The following is a 13,337-nucleotide window of genomic DNA, read 5'->3' on the forward strand; positions in this document are numbered from 1 at the left end:
AGTGGACGAAGCTACCGCCACCGGCTTTCACTTGAACGGCGCCATCTTGGTTGCGGTAGCAAAAATGGATACAGACTCAAGAAAAAGATGTTGTAAAGTTGGATAAAACTGGAACCAGACACAGGAAGTCTTCCACAAGATGGGGAACTTCTGCAGACTGTGACCGAAGTGGAGAATATGCAGAGTGAGTCACTCTTCCAAGCTTATCCGCACAGTTCCTCAGTAATCTGGAGCTGAAGACAACAGTAGCAGAGTAGAACCCCTCGACTCCATTTCTCGCCTGGTAATCCCAGAACGGTGCCATCTTCCGAGTCCGAGTAGCCCGATTTGGGGAATTTGACGATGTCGAGTACCCAGGAAATGTAAAATGTAAAAGTATCCATTCATTTTCGGAACCGCTTTATTCTCACTAGGGTCGCGGGGGGTGCTGGAGCCTATCCCACCTGACTATATCCAAATATCTTAAGTCCACCCAATTTGACGAAAGCTATGGCAACATTATAATCATATAAAATGGTGATATCAACAAAGCAAAAAAGTACAAATCCCTTTTTTTTGTTTCTGTTGTGCATCACCAAAATAAGGTTGCCATTTAATTCTTTAATGTATTTTATATAAATAAATGTATACAGAAAATATACTTGGACACCCAATTCCAAAAATTGAGCTATTTTATGTACAGACGCTCCCCTACTTACGAACGAGTTAGGTTCCGAGCGATTGTTCATAAGTTGAATTTGTTTGTAAGTTGCTCAGTGCTATATTTTGTATTATAATTTATGTTTAAGGCCTATACAAGTATATTGAAGGTTCATATAAGTGCATTTGTATGTTTAAGGCTTGTATAAGTAACACGCATTGGTTTGTACTGAAAAAAACATTTAATAAAATGGAGAGAATACATACAGTACTGTATACATACATTAGAGAGAGAGAGAGAAATTTGGTATCATTGGAAAGCTCTGAATGTCCATTATAGAGCACAAATTAATGCGATTGGATGCATTGGGTGGGAGATATTTGGGTTTACAAATGTCCTTTACAGAGGACAAAATTGAACTATTGGTAGTCAGGAGGTTAAAGTTTGTTTCAATAGTTTCAAATTAATCAGTATATATATATTTTTTGCATTATACTTATTTTTTGTTACCTTGACTCATTAACATCCATAGCAAAATAATTGTAAAACACCCCATCTTTTTATATATAATATATGTATATATATGTGTATGTGTGTGTATGTATATATATAATCAAAATTTGGCCTTGTTTTTTTTCCCTTTGGAGTATACTTGAGGAAAAAAGTACTTGAAAAAGAATGTCATATCTGGCCAATATTTGCTGATCTTTAGTGTTTTGAATGATGAATTATAAGCTACGTTCTTATTTCCCTCGAAGAGAGAAAGTGATTTTCGTTGAACTATTTGCGGTATGTAAACGGGTACACGGATACAAATACCAGTTTCCCTTAAAAGTCCCCCCTAGTTTGTGGTCGCTTGACTTTTACACGAGAGGAAATGGCGTATATCTAGTCACGAAGTTCTCTCAAACTTTTTCCTCTCAGGGTTGTATTAGAAAACAATTCAATGGATATACAATTGACAGTTGAATACAGAAAATGTTCATTTGATATATAATTTATATTTAACGCCTATATAAGTATATTGAAGGTTTATATAAGTGCATTTGTATGTTTAAGGCTTGTATAAGTAACACGCATTGGTTTGTACTGAAAAAACATTTAATAAAATGGAGAAAATACATACTGTACTGTATACATACATTAGAGAGAGAGAGAGAGATTTACTAGAAACTGGCCGAAAGAAGCTATCTAATGACGATTGCAGTTTTCTTTTTTTCATCATAAATAATGCGGTAGCACTGTATGGCATCATTCAATTGATTTGCAAACTTTGTGCAACGTTCAATATTTGGGTCCTGCGCTCGATCTTTATGTTTATAAATGGTACTGACGGTCGAACGATTCAAGTTGTATTCCCGTGCAACGCTCACCACTTTCTCATACGCATCAAGCTTCGTTATTATTGCCACTCATGAAATGGCTTGCCTCTTCCTTGCACCTCCCTCAATAGAAGCCTTTCGCTTTTCACCAACCATATTGAATAATGGATGCACAAGATATTTAACAATAAAAATGAAAAAGGTTCTTTGCACACTGGAGATACGTTCATGCACTTCCGCATTGCAATGAACTGGGCAGAGGAAGGTGGATGCTGGGTGAGCTGAGCTCTCACAGCGCCAGGCGTCGGTATTAGCAGCGGAAAGAAGTACTACTCGGAAAAAGGCGCGCAATACAAAATCGAACTTACGAACATTTTTCGACAAACGCAATTTGCAGACATGTTCGTATGTACCGTTGTTCGTAACTCGAATGTTCTTAAGTAGGAGAGCGTCTGTACTGAAACTATGCGATCCAGTGAGTTATTTCATAAATGTATACCTTCTGATCCAACACAGTCTTCAGCTATGCCGCAACTTCTGTTCCTTTAAAACGAAAGTGGCTTCACTCACTCATTCACAAATCCCATGACAAGGTTTACAGAAGTCGGTCGGTCCTGATTTTTAGTGAAGACTTCCTTCCTCTATGTGGCTTCTGCTTTTCAAGGAATTTGTCATTCAGTAAATTCCAGGCCCCTGTGGGTGTTTGTCACTGTTTGTCACTTTTGCTGTATTGACACACCACGCCACCACTTGAAGATGAATGTCAGATCAAACTGAATCGCTGCTAGATTTGTCACTGTGGCAGGAAACTTGATGGAGTGAATAGTTGTCTCACTGAAGGCTGTCTGGCAGGTTTACTGTAATCCCTCAAATATCGCGGATTCACTACAATGCAGATTTTTTTATAGGGGACATTTTTTTTCCTGTAAATTCATGAACGGAGGCGGCTAAAAATCGGTGTCAGTAAAATAACAACTTCTGTATTATGTAGCCAAATAATAAAAAAAAACTACAGTAATCCCTCGAATATCGCGGCTTTACTACATTGCAGATTTTTTTCTGAGGGAATTTTTTTTAATTGATTTTTTTTTAAATTTCATAATAATGTGAAAATCCACACTTAAACTCGCAAGTGGAAGCCCCTCCCCTTCCGCTTGAGGCTAGGAAAATGGCGAAAAACAGATCTTAGCACTGAAGACATTTTTTTTTAAAGTTCATAAAAATGTGAAAATCCACGCTGAAACTCGCAAGCAGAAGCTGACATTTTGGTTCTTCGGACTGCAGTTTTGATGTTTTTTCACATGCGGTTGCAACTCCGGTGCAAACACATCAAATCTTAAAAATATAAAAATAAAATAAAATAAACACAGAGACAAAAAATGCATTGCGGGATTATGTGATATATTTTTTTTTAAACAAGATTTATTCCACTTAATGTGTCCTGTAACCCTGTAACCTTTTCATTTATGGCGGCCATGTCTGGTCTACATTACCATGATAATCGAAGGATTACTGTATAGTCATTGTTTTGGTGCAGTACTCGAATTTTTCAGACTTGGCGGCCTGGTGGTGGAGTGGTTAGCGCACTGGCATTGCAGTGCTGGGGTCAAGGGTTTGATCCCAGGTGGGTCCTCACTGTGTGGAGTTTGCATATTTGACCCGTGTGTTTACTCAGGTTTCCTCCCACATTCCAAAAACATGCATGCTAGGCTACTCGTATGCTAAATTGTCTTTAGCTATGACTAATGGGTTGTTTGTGTCCTTGTGCCCTGCGATTGGCTGTCCAGCAATTCAGAAAATGAATGAATGAAAATGTTTAAAGTGGCACCGAATTATTCATTTGGTGTCAAAACTACAAAAATCATGCCATGTTTATTTTCCTTTAGCAACTTACTTGAAAAAAACTTAGAATGTTGAAAGTTTTCATTTTTGCTGACTCATCGAAACGCAACGTCACCTTCCAAATAAGTTTTTGCATTTTTCATTTCATTATTTTGACAGGATGATTAGACATTTTATGATAGCCGAAGGCATTGAATAAGTTTTTTTCTTTTTTGTGTGTGTTGCTAATTAGCCCCAATCAATCAACCGTATAAAAAAATGAATGTCAAATCCAATGGCTATGCACGTCCAGGCTAGTTTTGTCTGAGTCATGAGTCAACGCGTGGGGGACGTTTCGCGATGGAAGCCGCAGGATGTCCTTCCTTCCTCTTTTAGTTTTGATTTAAAAGAATACAGTATGACACATTGACACTTGATTAGCTCGTGCGCGCTTTTCTTTTTGCCGGAATCATCAAGATTCCAACGGCACCATTTGGATTTCGCAATCAAATGATTGGACACCACCACCAAGTCAATTGGTCGCAGACAAGACAGAACTCGAGGTTGAGTTTGATTTATTTAATAAGAGACAACAAATATCTATATTCCTGTTAATGAACATATATGTGTAAATATGTAAGATTGTAGCCGAGGGCTTATTTCCATGTTTATTCCCTTGTGTAGGTTGAAGATAAACCATGACACGTAACGCAGTCTTGGACAGCGGTGTGATCGTTGGTCTAACAGCCAGGCTTTAAGACGATTGGCCGAGAGTTTCAGAGACGGGAGTTCGTGTATGCTAATGGCTATTGAGTTCCAGGTATGTGAATCTTTGGATAAATGCACTCTTTTTGAAGGGAACTACACGGTCACCTCTAGAGCCAGCTCTTGTTTTTTTTGGTACAAAATCTTGCAGTGGAGGAGTAGCTTTGTGTTTTTTTGTGTATTTTGTGAACTAATTTTGTCTCAAGAGATGAAAATTTGCGGACAGATTTAAAAAAAATGGGGGAAAGAAGAAAGTCAAATGCTACACGGTCATTTTTTTATTCCAAGTGAGATGGAGCTGAGAAAATCAACAAAAAAATGAACATATGACTGGTTCATCTCAACAATTTTTGACATTTGTATGCATAGATGATGAGTTATGGATATGGTTGTTGTTTTTTAAATACAGTGTGTCACTCTGAAATGTTACTAATATTGTGGTCATAAAATTTACATAACAGAATACTCAATGCCATTTATGATTCATTTCATAAAAGTACAGTACATATTACTGAACATATATATGTACATTTATATATATGTACACACACACATATATAAATATATATATATGTGTATATATATGTACACACACATATATATGTATATACATATATATAAATATATATAAATATATAAATATATATGTGTATATATATATGCACACACACATATATATATATATGTATATACATATATATATATATATATATATATATATATATATATATATATATATATATATATATATATTTACACACATTTTCCTATTTTTCTGTGTCTGTATTCTCACCCTCTTGCTACTATGACAGTGAAATTTCCCGAATACAGGATGAATAAAGTTATCTAATCTAATCTAAAAAAATATGTTAAACTGTAGCCGAAGGCTAATTTCCATCTTTATTTCGCTGCTATTTTTCTTTGCCAAATAAAAAACATTTTTCACTCGATCCATCAAACTCGCTGGTCGCTATAGACGAATTGATTTGGAACCGGTCCATGCCAGATCTCCCAGTCCAGATGGAAGGAGCGTCCATTTCAGCAACATATCACTTATCTAAAATTATGAGTTATTGTCACTGTAGATTGCAAAACCCCCAAAGGAAGTATTTTCTAACCTAATCGAACGTTTAGCATCCACGTCCGAGCGTCATGATGAATGAGTTGAATAGAACAACGAGAGTAATGTTGAAATCACGGGAAAGAATACACGTCACCCCCTGCTTTCAACTTCCTCTTTTGCGCCTATAAAAGCCATCAACCAGACCCCAAAAAAATCACATCAAAAAAAATTCCAAACAATCATGCAATTGCCCGTCGCCAAACTGCCATGCGTGGCTTTCCTCGTGGGTTACCTGGCATTGGTCGCCGCGGGCCCCGGTAAGTCCCCATTTCGCTAAAGCCGCCTAATTGTTTCATGATGAAATCCATTTTTCCCCCCGCATGGGAACAGGAATTAAGATCACAAATTGCTGCACCAAGAGCACCTTGGGCCATATTAGTGCTCCTATCATTGGCTACAGGATCCAGAGGAAGAACCTTCCTTGTATCCAGGCAGTGGTGTAAGAAGAACGGGGTCCTCCATTGCGTTCGGGTTTCAATTGGGGGGAGTCCGTTTGGGATTTTCAGGGGTGTGTTTGACTCGCCGCTCAGATTTGAGACCACGGAGGGTGAAGTTTGCAGCCATTGGAAGCAGGATTGGATCATCCGCAAGCTCAAGGAGATCGAGTGAGTAGATTTCCTTGTTTTCCTGAACATAAGACGACGACATTAGATAGTAGGCTATCAAAAGCTAGCACGATGTCAAAAATGTATCAAAGTCATGGATTAGGCCAGCGGTGTCAGACTCGGGTTGGTTCGCGGGCCGCTTTAATGTCAACTCGATTTCACGTGGGCCGGACCGTTTTAGATATAATATTTAGATATTTTTTTAAATAAATGGATTAAAAGCCCTGAATATTCAATTTTTTATAGATCTAAAACAATGTTTATGTAATCTTTTTTTTTTCTTCATATTTTTAGATTTTACAAAATGATTTTGGAACTAAAAACACAGAAAAAATGGATTAAAATATGACAATTATTGATTTAAAAGGGGGAAAATCAGGAAATTTAATATACATATATATTTTAATTTGATCCTAAAACAGAAAGTTGGCACTCATGATTTACTTTCCCGGGCCGCACAAAATGATGCGGCGGGCCAGATTTGGTCCCCCGGGCCGCCACTTTGACACATGTGGATTAGGCCATCGATAAATTCCTTTCTAGAATCGAGTCATCGGAGAAATCACGTTTAATGTGTTCTGGAATCAATTTAGGAAATGCCATGTTAAGCGTTGGTGCTTGCAATAGCACTTTTAGCGCTAACATTGAGCTTTTAGAAGAGCATAAAATGCCTGTATGAAACATCATTCCTGAGTTTATCTTCAAATTCTGTAATATTGCACTCAGAAAATGATGTGAGCATATATTAATAATTTAGATAGCCTTTATTAGCATTTAGCATTCACAATTTTAGTAGTACATAAATTGCAACTGCTAGAACCGGCGCTAGTCTCATGCTAATTAGCATGATTCAGGTTTTTTTTCTTGCATACTGCCAAGAGTTGACCGTAATAGGTTCAAGCACCCCGCGACCCTTGTGATAAGCGGAACGGAAAATAGATGAATAAATGTGTTAGTTAAAAATAACTTCTGTTTGTTTTTTTTACAGGCAAGCACGGAAAGCCCAAGCGATGAGCATCGATTCCCACGTTCGCGCAGAAACAAATACAACCGCTTCATAATCATTTCACTTTTTTAAATTAATATTTATTGGCATCATTTGTATTTATACTTCTGCTATTTTATTCACAATATTTGCCTGTTCATCAGTATATTGTAATCAAAGATGAGATGAATAAATAAAAATGTCCAACTTGAGCAATTGGTTTGTTCTGTTTGTTAGCACAATATTTAGTATTTGTTTATTTAGAACAAAAGTCTAAATTTAAAAAAAATCAAAACTCAAACTATAGCAACAGAATATTTACTGATTGTATTCTTTTATGAATACAAATTATTCTAAAAAATATTTAGTACAGTAGTGAGTGTAAATGGAAAAAAAAACATTTTTTAATTCAAAACTAAAAATATATCAGAGTATTTACAGATTTCTTTTGTAAATACAAAGTAATATTTTTTTTAAATTAGAAAAATGTAAAAAAAATAATAATACATGACAAATATATTACAAATTAGCATTTGTCTCTCCCAACTGTTGTTTTATTGATTTTATCTTCTGTTTTTAACATCATCCTTCCCAAGGGACTAAAGATGGAAATTAACCTTTGGCTATAATCTATCATATTTCTATGTATATGTTCATTAGATTAGATTAAATACATGTACATCTATGTGTATGTATGTATATATACGTTTATAAATAGGTATGTATGTGTATGTATGCGTGTATATGTATGTATATGTATATATACATGTGTGTATATATATGTATATGTGTATGTATATATATATATATATATATATATATATATATATATATGTATGTATGTATATGTATGTATGTTTGTGTGTATGTGTGTATATGTGTGTATATATATGTGTATATGTGTGTGTGTGTGTGTATATATGTATATATATATGTGTATATATGTGTCTGTGTATGTATATATATACATGTCTATGTATGTATATATGTGTCTATGTATGTATGAATGTATATATATATTTCAGCAACACGCTTATTTATTTATATATTTATTCATGTATTTATTTTATTTATTAACTTATTTATTACCTATCTATTTATGTCTAAAATGTATTTTTCTGTGTCTGTATTCTCACCCTCTTGCTACTGTGACAACAAAATTTCCCGAATACTGGATGAATGAAGTAATCCAATCCAATTTCATCGCTTATTCAGGAAATGTCTTGGTTGCAATAGCAAGACAGACATAAGACACAGAAGACATTGTAGACCTAGGTAAAAAAATGATGAATGTATTGTCAAAAAAAACGAACTCAACTTTTTTTTTATGTCACCAGTCTCGAAACAATTGAATTATTCTGTTCATTCTCTAATAATCCATCATTTGTCAATTTGTCTCTTAATCGTGGCAGCCAAGTTGGCAGAAATACATAATGAGGGAAACCATAGTTAACAATGTGGCCCTTGACAACAATGAATTTGACCTTTGACCCTGCGGTTTCTTCTAGCTCGCCGTTTTGTCCGCATTTCTACACGAGCGCCGTCATTGGTTAGCCCACGGATCTCTTTTGCCGCCCGGTGTCCGTTCCGAGTTACTGCAGCGGGCCGCTGTGAGGAGGAGTCACCTTGCGTCACGGCGCCCCGCGGCGAACAAAAAATAGCAGCACGCTCGCCTTTTCCACACCCGCGTCACGCATTAGCATGAGCTCGGAGGAAGGACGACTCATTTAGCATTAAAAGGCAGCTGATGTGCCAGTTTTTTTTTTTCCAGGCCGCAAACGGCTGCCATTTCCGACCGAGCCACAAGGGTTACGTTTTAAAAAGCAATCTCCATTAATCGCAAAGATGCTCTGCCTTGAAAGTCGTAATTATTCAACATTAAGGGCTGGCGGATTGAGTGCGCCGTCGTCGACGATTAGCATAATTGCGCCCCCGTAGATTTTTGACCTACAAATGGCAATTTCTTTAATTGCGCCACGATGGTTGCTAATCGGAGCGCCGAGTGTTGTTTTGAAAGGTTTATGGGATACTTAGGAGGGAGATTTTTTTATTGTTCTAAGCTTGACTGGCTGCTAAAAAGATGTAGCGTGTACGGAAAGGGGAACATTTTGCAGTTTGAAAGTGAGATACAAACTAGTTGTGAATTTATGTTGAGTGTTTGTTTCGTTTTTGATTAGATGTCTGTCACCCATGTACCTTCTGATTTTTTTTTAAATTGTGCAGTGGTTCACACAGCCTAGGTTGACAAGGAATTGTGTGTTAGCATTCATGGCCAGCTGAGGGCAGTGTCGTACAGACAGATGTAGTTCCAAATCTACCTGCCCTCTTTCTGCTCCCCACACGTCAACAGGAAGTGACCCAAGATTAATAGGAAATGATCCATAAATTCGATACCGTTTTATACCTTACTTTGAACGTGTTGTCAGGTATATACATATGGAAATTAGGGGTGCTAGACTATGGCTTGCGGCCTAGTTTTTATTGCACCCAATGAAAATATCATTGGGTGTGGCCCGCACAATGAGCTGCAATTCAGACAAATTGCACTTCTCACTTTTAACAATAGATGGAGCTAGTCACTTTAACGGTGCCCTCCATTAGTGTATATTTATATATATATATATATATATATATATATATATATATATATATACACACATGTATGTATATGTATGTATATATATGTGTATATGTTTGTGTGTGTGTATATATACACATGTATGTATGTGTATATATACATATATATACACGTATGTGTATATATGTGTGTATATATATATATGTATATGTATGTATATATATGTATATGTTTGTGTGTATATATACACATGTATGTATGTGTATATATATGTTTGTGTGTATAATATATATTATATATATACACATATACATGTATGCATATGTATGTGTATATGTACATATATGTATGTGTATATATATGTATGTATATATGTGTATGTATATATATGTATATGTTTGTGTGTGTATATATATATACACGTGTATATATGTGTGTATAATATATATATATATATTTACATATACATGTATGTGTATATATACATATATATATATACACATGTATGTATGTGTGTATATATATATGTATGTATGTAAATGTTTGTGTGTATGTATATATGTATATGTTTGTGTGTATATATACACATGTATGTATATGTATGTGTATATATATATATATGTTTGTGTGTATATATATTTATATATATATACACATACATATATATTATAATATATATTCATATATATACATATATATATATATATATATATATATATATATATATATATATATATATATATATATATATATATATATATATATATACATACTTGTATTATGTCAAAATGAATGTAGTGAGTTCAATATTTAAGAATTCTTGGCAAATATCAAAGCAGGGATTTTTTTATTTTTTACTTGGTGGGTGTGAAAAGCCGAGTGGGTTGAGGTTGTTGTTTTTTTAGGGGGTGTGAGGCTGAGCATAATAAGAAGGGATCACCATTGAGTTGTCCACCCACACAAAGCCCCCTCTGGTCACCTGCGTGGGCTTGGGCCAAAAGAAAGGCGAGGGTGCATGAGAACTCCCGCAAAAGAAAAGAAAAAAAAAGAAAAAAACCTCTTCTGGAATTGGACTGCACTTTTAGATACGGAATTTTGCTCTTTTACCGCCGCTGACGGCGATAGACGTCCAATGATGTTCGTCGCTATGAGTTAAAATGCCGTTGTACAAGTAGAAAGTGCCATTGGTGGAGAAAATTGCAAGGGTTGCTTCCTTTTCTGCTCATTTTGCTGGTGATTTGAAGGCATTTACCGGCGCCTTGCTGCTGATTTGGGGTCATTTCGTCTTCATTTTGGGACATTCTCGTCTCACTTGTTCATTGGAGTGACTTCCTCTTCATTTTGGTGGATTCCCGAGACACTTTGTCTTGATTTTGTAGCATTTCTAGACCATGTCATGTTGCTTTTTGCTAATTGTCTGTTGATTTGGGTCATTTCCTGTTTTTTTGGTCACTTGCTAGTTGATTTGTGGCATTTCCAGATTGATTTTCAGTCGCTTTTTGTAAAGTAAAAGTGTCACATCTGGTTGATTTTTTTCAAAATGTTAGGGCATTTGCGGGTCACTTCCTGTTTGTCTTGGTACATTCCCTATGTCACTTCCTGTTCCTGTTTATTTGGGGCATTTCTGTGTCACATCCTGTTGATTTAGGGTCATTACCTATTCATTTTAAGGCATTTGCAATATCATCTATTATTCATTTTTGGACATTCCCGGGTCACTTCCTGTTTGTTTTGGTGCATTTCCCGGGTCACTTCCTGTTTGGGTCACATCCTGTTTATTTAGGCCAGTTCTGTGTCACATCCTGTTGATTTTAGGGCATTTGTAGATAACCTATTTATCATTTTCGGACATTCCCGAGTCACTTCATTTTTGTTTTGGTAAATTTCCTGGGTCACTTCCTGTTAGGGTCACATCCTGTTGATTTAGGGTCATTACCTATTAATTTTAAGGCATTTGTAGATCACCTATTATTAATTATCGGACATTCCCGAGTCACTTCATTTTTGTTTCGGTACATTTCCCAGGTCACTTCCTGTTTGGATCACATCCTGTTTATTTAGGCCATTTCTATGTCACATCCTGTTGATTTTAAGTCATTTGCATATCACCTCTTATTCATTTTGGGACATTCCCGGGTCACTTCCTTTTCAGGTCCCTTCTTAATAATACTGATGCATTTCTATGTCGCTTCCTATTATTTTGAGGGTGTTGGGAGCATTCCCGCATGAACAGAGCGAACGAATACCTCCCAATTTGGCGTCTTTTCCAATGTTTTCATCCAAATTTCTCCCGGCCAGCCAAAACCGACCACGTCCTCCTCGCCGATTTTGACGGCGCGAGGCGTCATCCCGAATGACTGGACGTGGAATTGTTCCGGAGCCCAGACGCTGGCGTCCTCTCCATCTCCTCCCACATCCCATCTGCACTCCCGTCCATCGTGTGGGTGAGCGAGCGAGTGCAGGAGCTGCGGGGGTGACGACGAATTGTTGCGGGAAGAAGACGCGAAGAAAACTTGCGATGTAACAGCCCGAGTCGCACTTCTGCCGGCCGTGCCCGAGACACCCGGCCGGGAGATAAGAAGAAGAGCGGGGGGTTAGGGGCGGGACCCGCGTATACTCCGTGACATCACAAGGCGCCCGGGGCTCTTTTTAATCTTGCCGAGAAGAGGCGAGGGGAAGAAAGAGTACTCGCCGGTATTTTTAGGGTGGCCTGTTATCCGATCGCTGAGGGGGGAACGCCGTCCAGGCTCGCCGCCAAGAAAAGAGATAAGAAACGGAACAATGGCGCCCCCCCTCCTCCCCCAACCGCCTCCCCCTTCGCACACCCACGGTTCCGAGGCAAACCTGGACTTCTCGGAGCACTCGCTAAGCGCCACGCTTGCGCTATGTGCGCATCCTGTACCGTTTTGATGAGCGACTGGATACGGAAATCAATTTTCACTTATCGCCGCTCCGAGGCCAAATTGGTTTTCGCTCTTTCCGCTGAATGCCAATGAAGTGGCTCGGTTCGCATGGTTTTTCTCCGTCAGCACTTGCGGAATTTGGCATCGGATGAAACGCCCGGTGCTCAAGTGTGACCCGCATGGCGGCCAGATCTCCACGCCAATAGTTAGGACCCTCGATAGTACTAAAGTTGATTTCACGTCCGAGTCATTCTGATTGGGCGAAATGGCTCCATTTGCCGCAAGCCGTTCCAGATGGATTGGACGCCCATTGCTGTTGGAAGCACCTTTGATGGGCTAAGAAGTAGCATGTAATGTTGAGGTGTAATTATGCTTTACACATTTGACGACATACAGTACGATACTCCCAGGGACGTACCGTATTTTCACAACTATATGGTGCATCACATTTAAAGGCGCAGTGTCAGTAACGAGTGCTATTTCTGTATTTCACACACACACACAGGACGCACCGTTTTTTAAGACGCAGTCAGGCATGGCAAAACATACACCATCTTAAACATACGGACACGCGCTAAAAACACGTTTTTAAAAA

General features: G+C 37.6%; 1 protein-coding gene across 1 annotated transcript; it reads left to right on the forward strand.

Annotated features, from left to right (window-relative positions):
- Window positions 1-5,817: 5,817 nt before the first annotated feature.
- On the forward strand, window positions 5,818-7,473 carry LOC144085435 (uncharacterized). Its single transcript, XM_077614707.1, has 4 exons — window positions 5,818-5,928; window positions 6,002-6,110; window positions 6,202-6,276; window positions 7,265-7,473. The coding sequence occupies exons 1-4, from the start codon at window positions 5,853-5,855 to the stop codon at window positions 7,335-7,337; spliced, it is 333 nt and encodes a 110-aa protein (XP_077470833.1). The 5' UTR covers window positions 5,818-5,852; the 3' UTR covers window positions 7,338-7,473.
- The last annotated feature ends 5,864 nt before the right edge of the window (window positions 7,474-13,337 follow it).

The sequence above is a fragment of the Stigmatopora argus genome, chromosome 12, assembly GCF_051989625.1.
Source record: "Stigmatopora argus isolate UIUO_Sarg chromosome 12, RoL_Sarg_1.0, whole genome shotgun sequence".
Classification (NCBI taxonomy): Eukaryota; Metazoa; Chordata; class Actinopteri; order Syngnathiformes; family Syngnathidae; genus Stigmatopora; species Stigmatopora argus.

What these genes read in the sequence shown, in the direction of transcription:
- LOC144085435 (XM_077614707.1), top strand. Translation starts at nt 5,853, where the DNA reads ATGCAATTGCCCGTCGCCAAACTGCCATGCGTGGCTTTCCTCGTGGGT. An exon ending in CCTTGTATCCAGGCAGTGGT is followed by an intron (nt 6,111 to 6,201) that starts GTAAGAAGAACG and finishes CTCGCCGCTCAG; the next exon opens with ATTTGAGACCACGGAGGGTG. An exon ending in CGCAAGCTCAAGGAGATCGA is followed by an intron (nt 6,277 to 7,264) that starts GTGAGTAGATTT and finishes TTTTTTTTACAG; the next exon opens with GCAAGCACGGAAAGCCCAAG.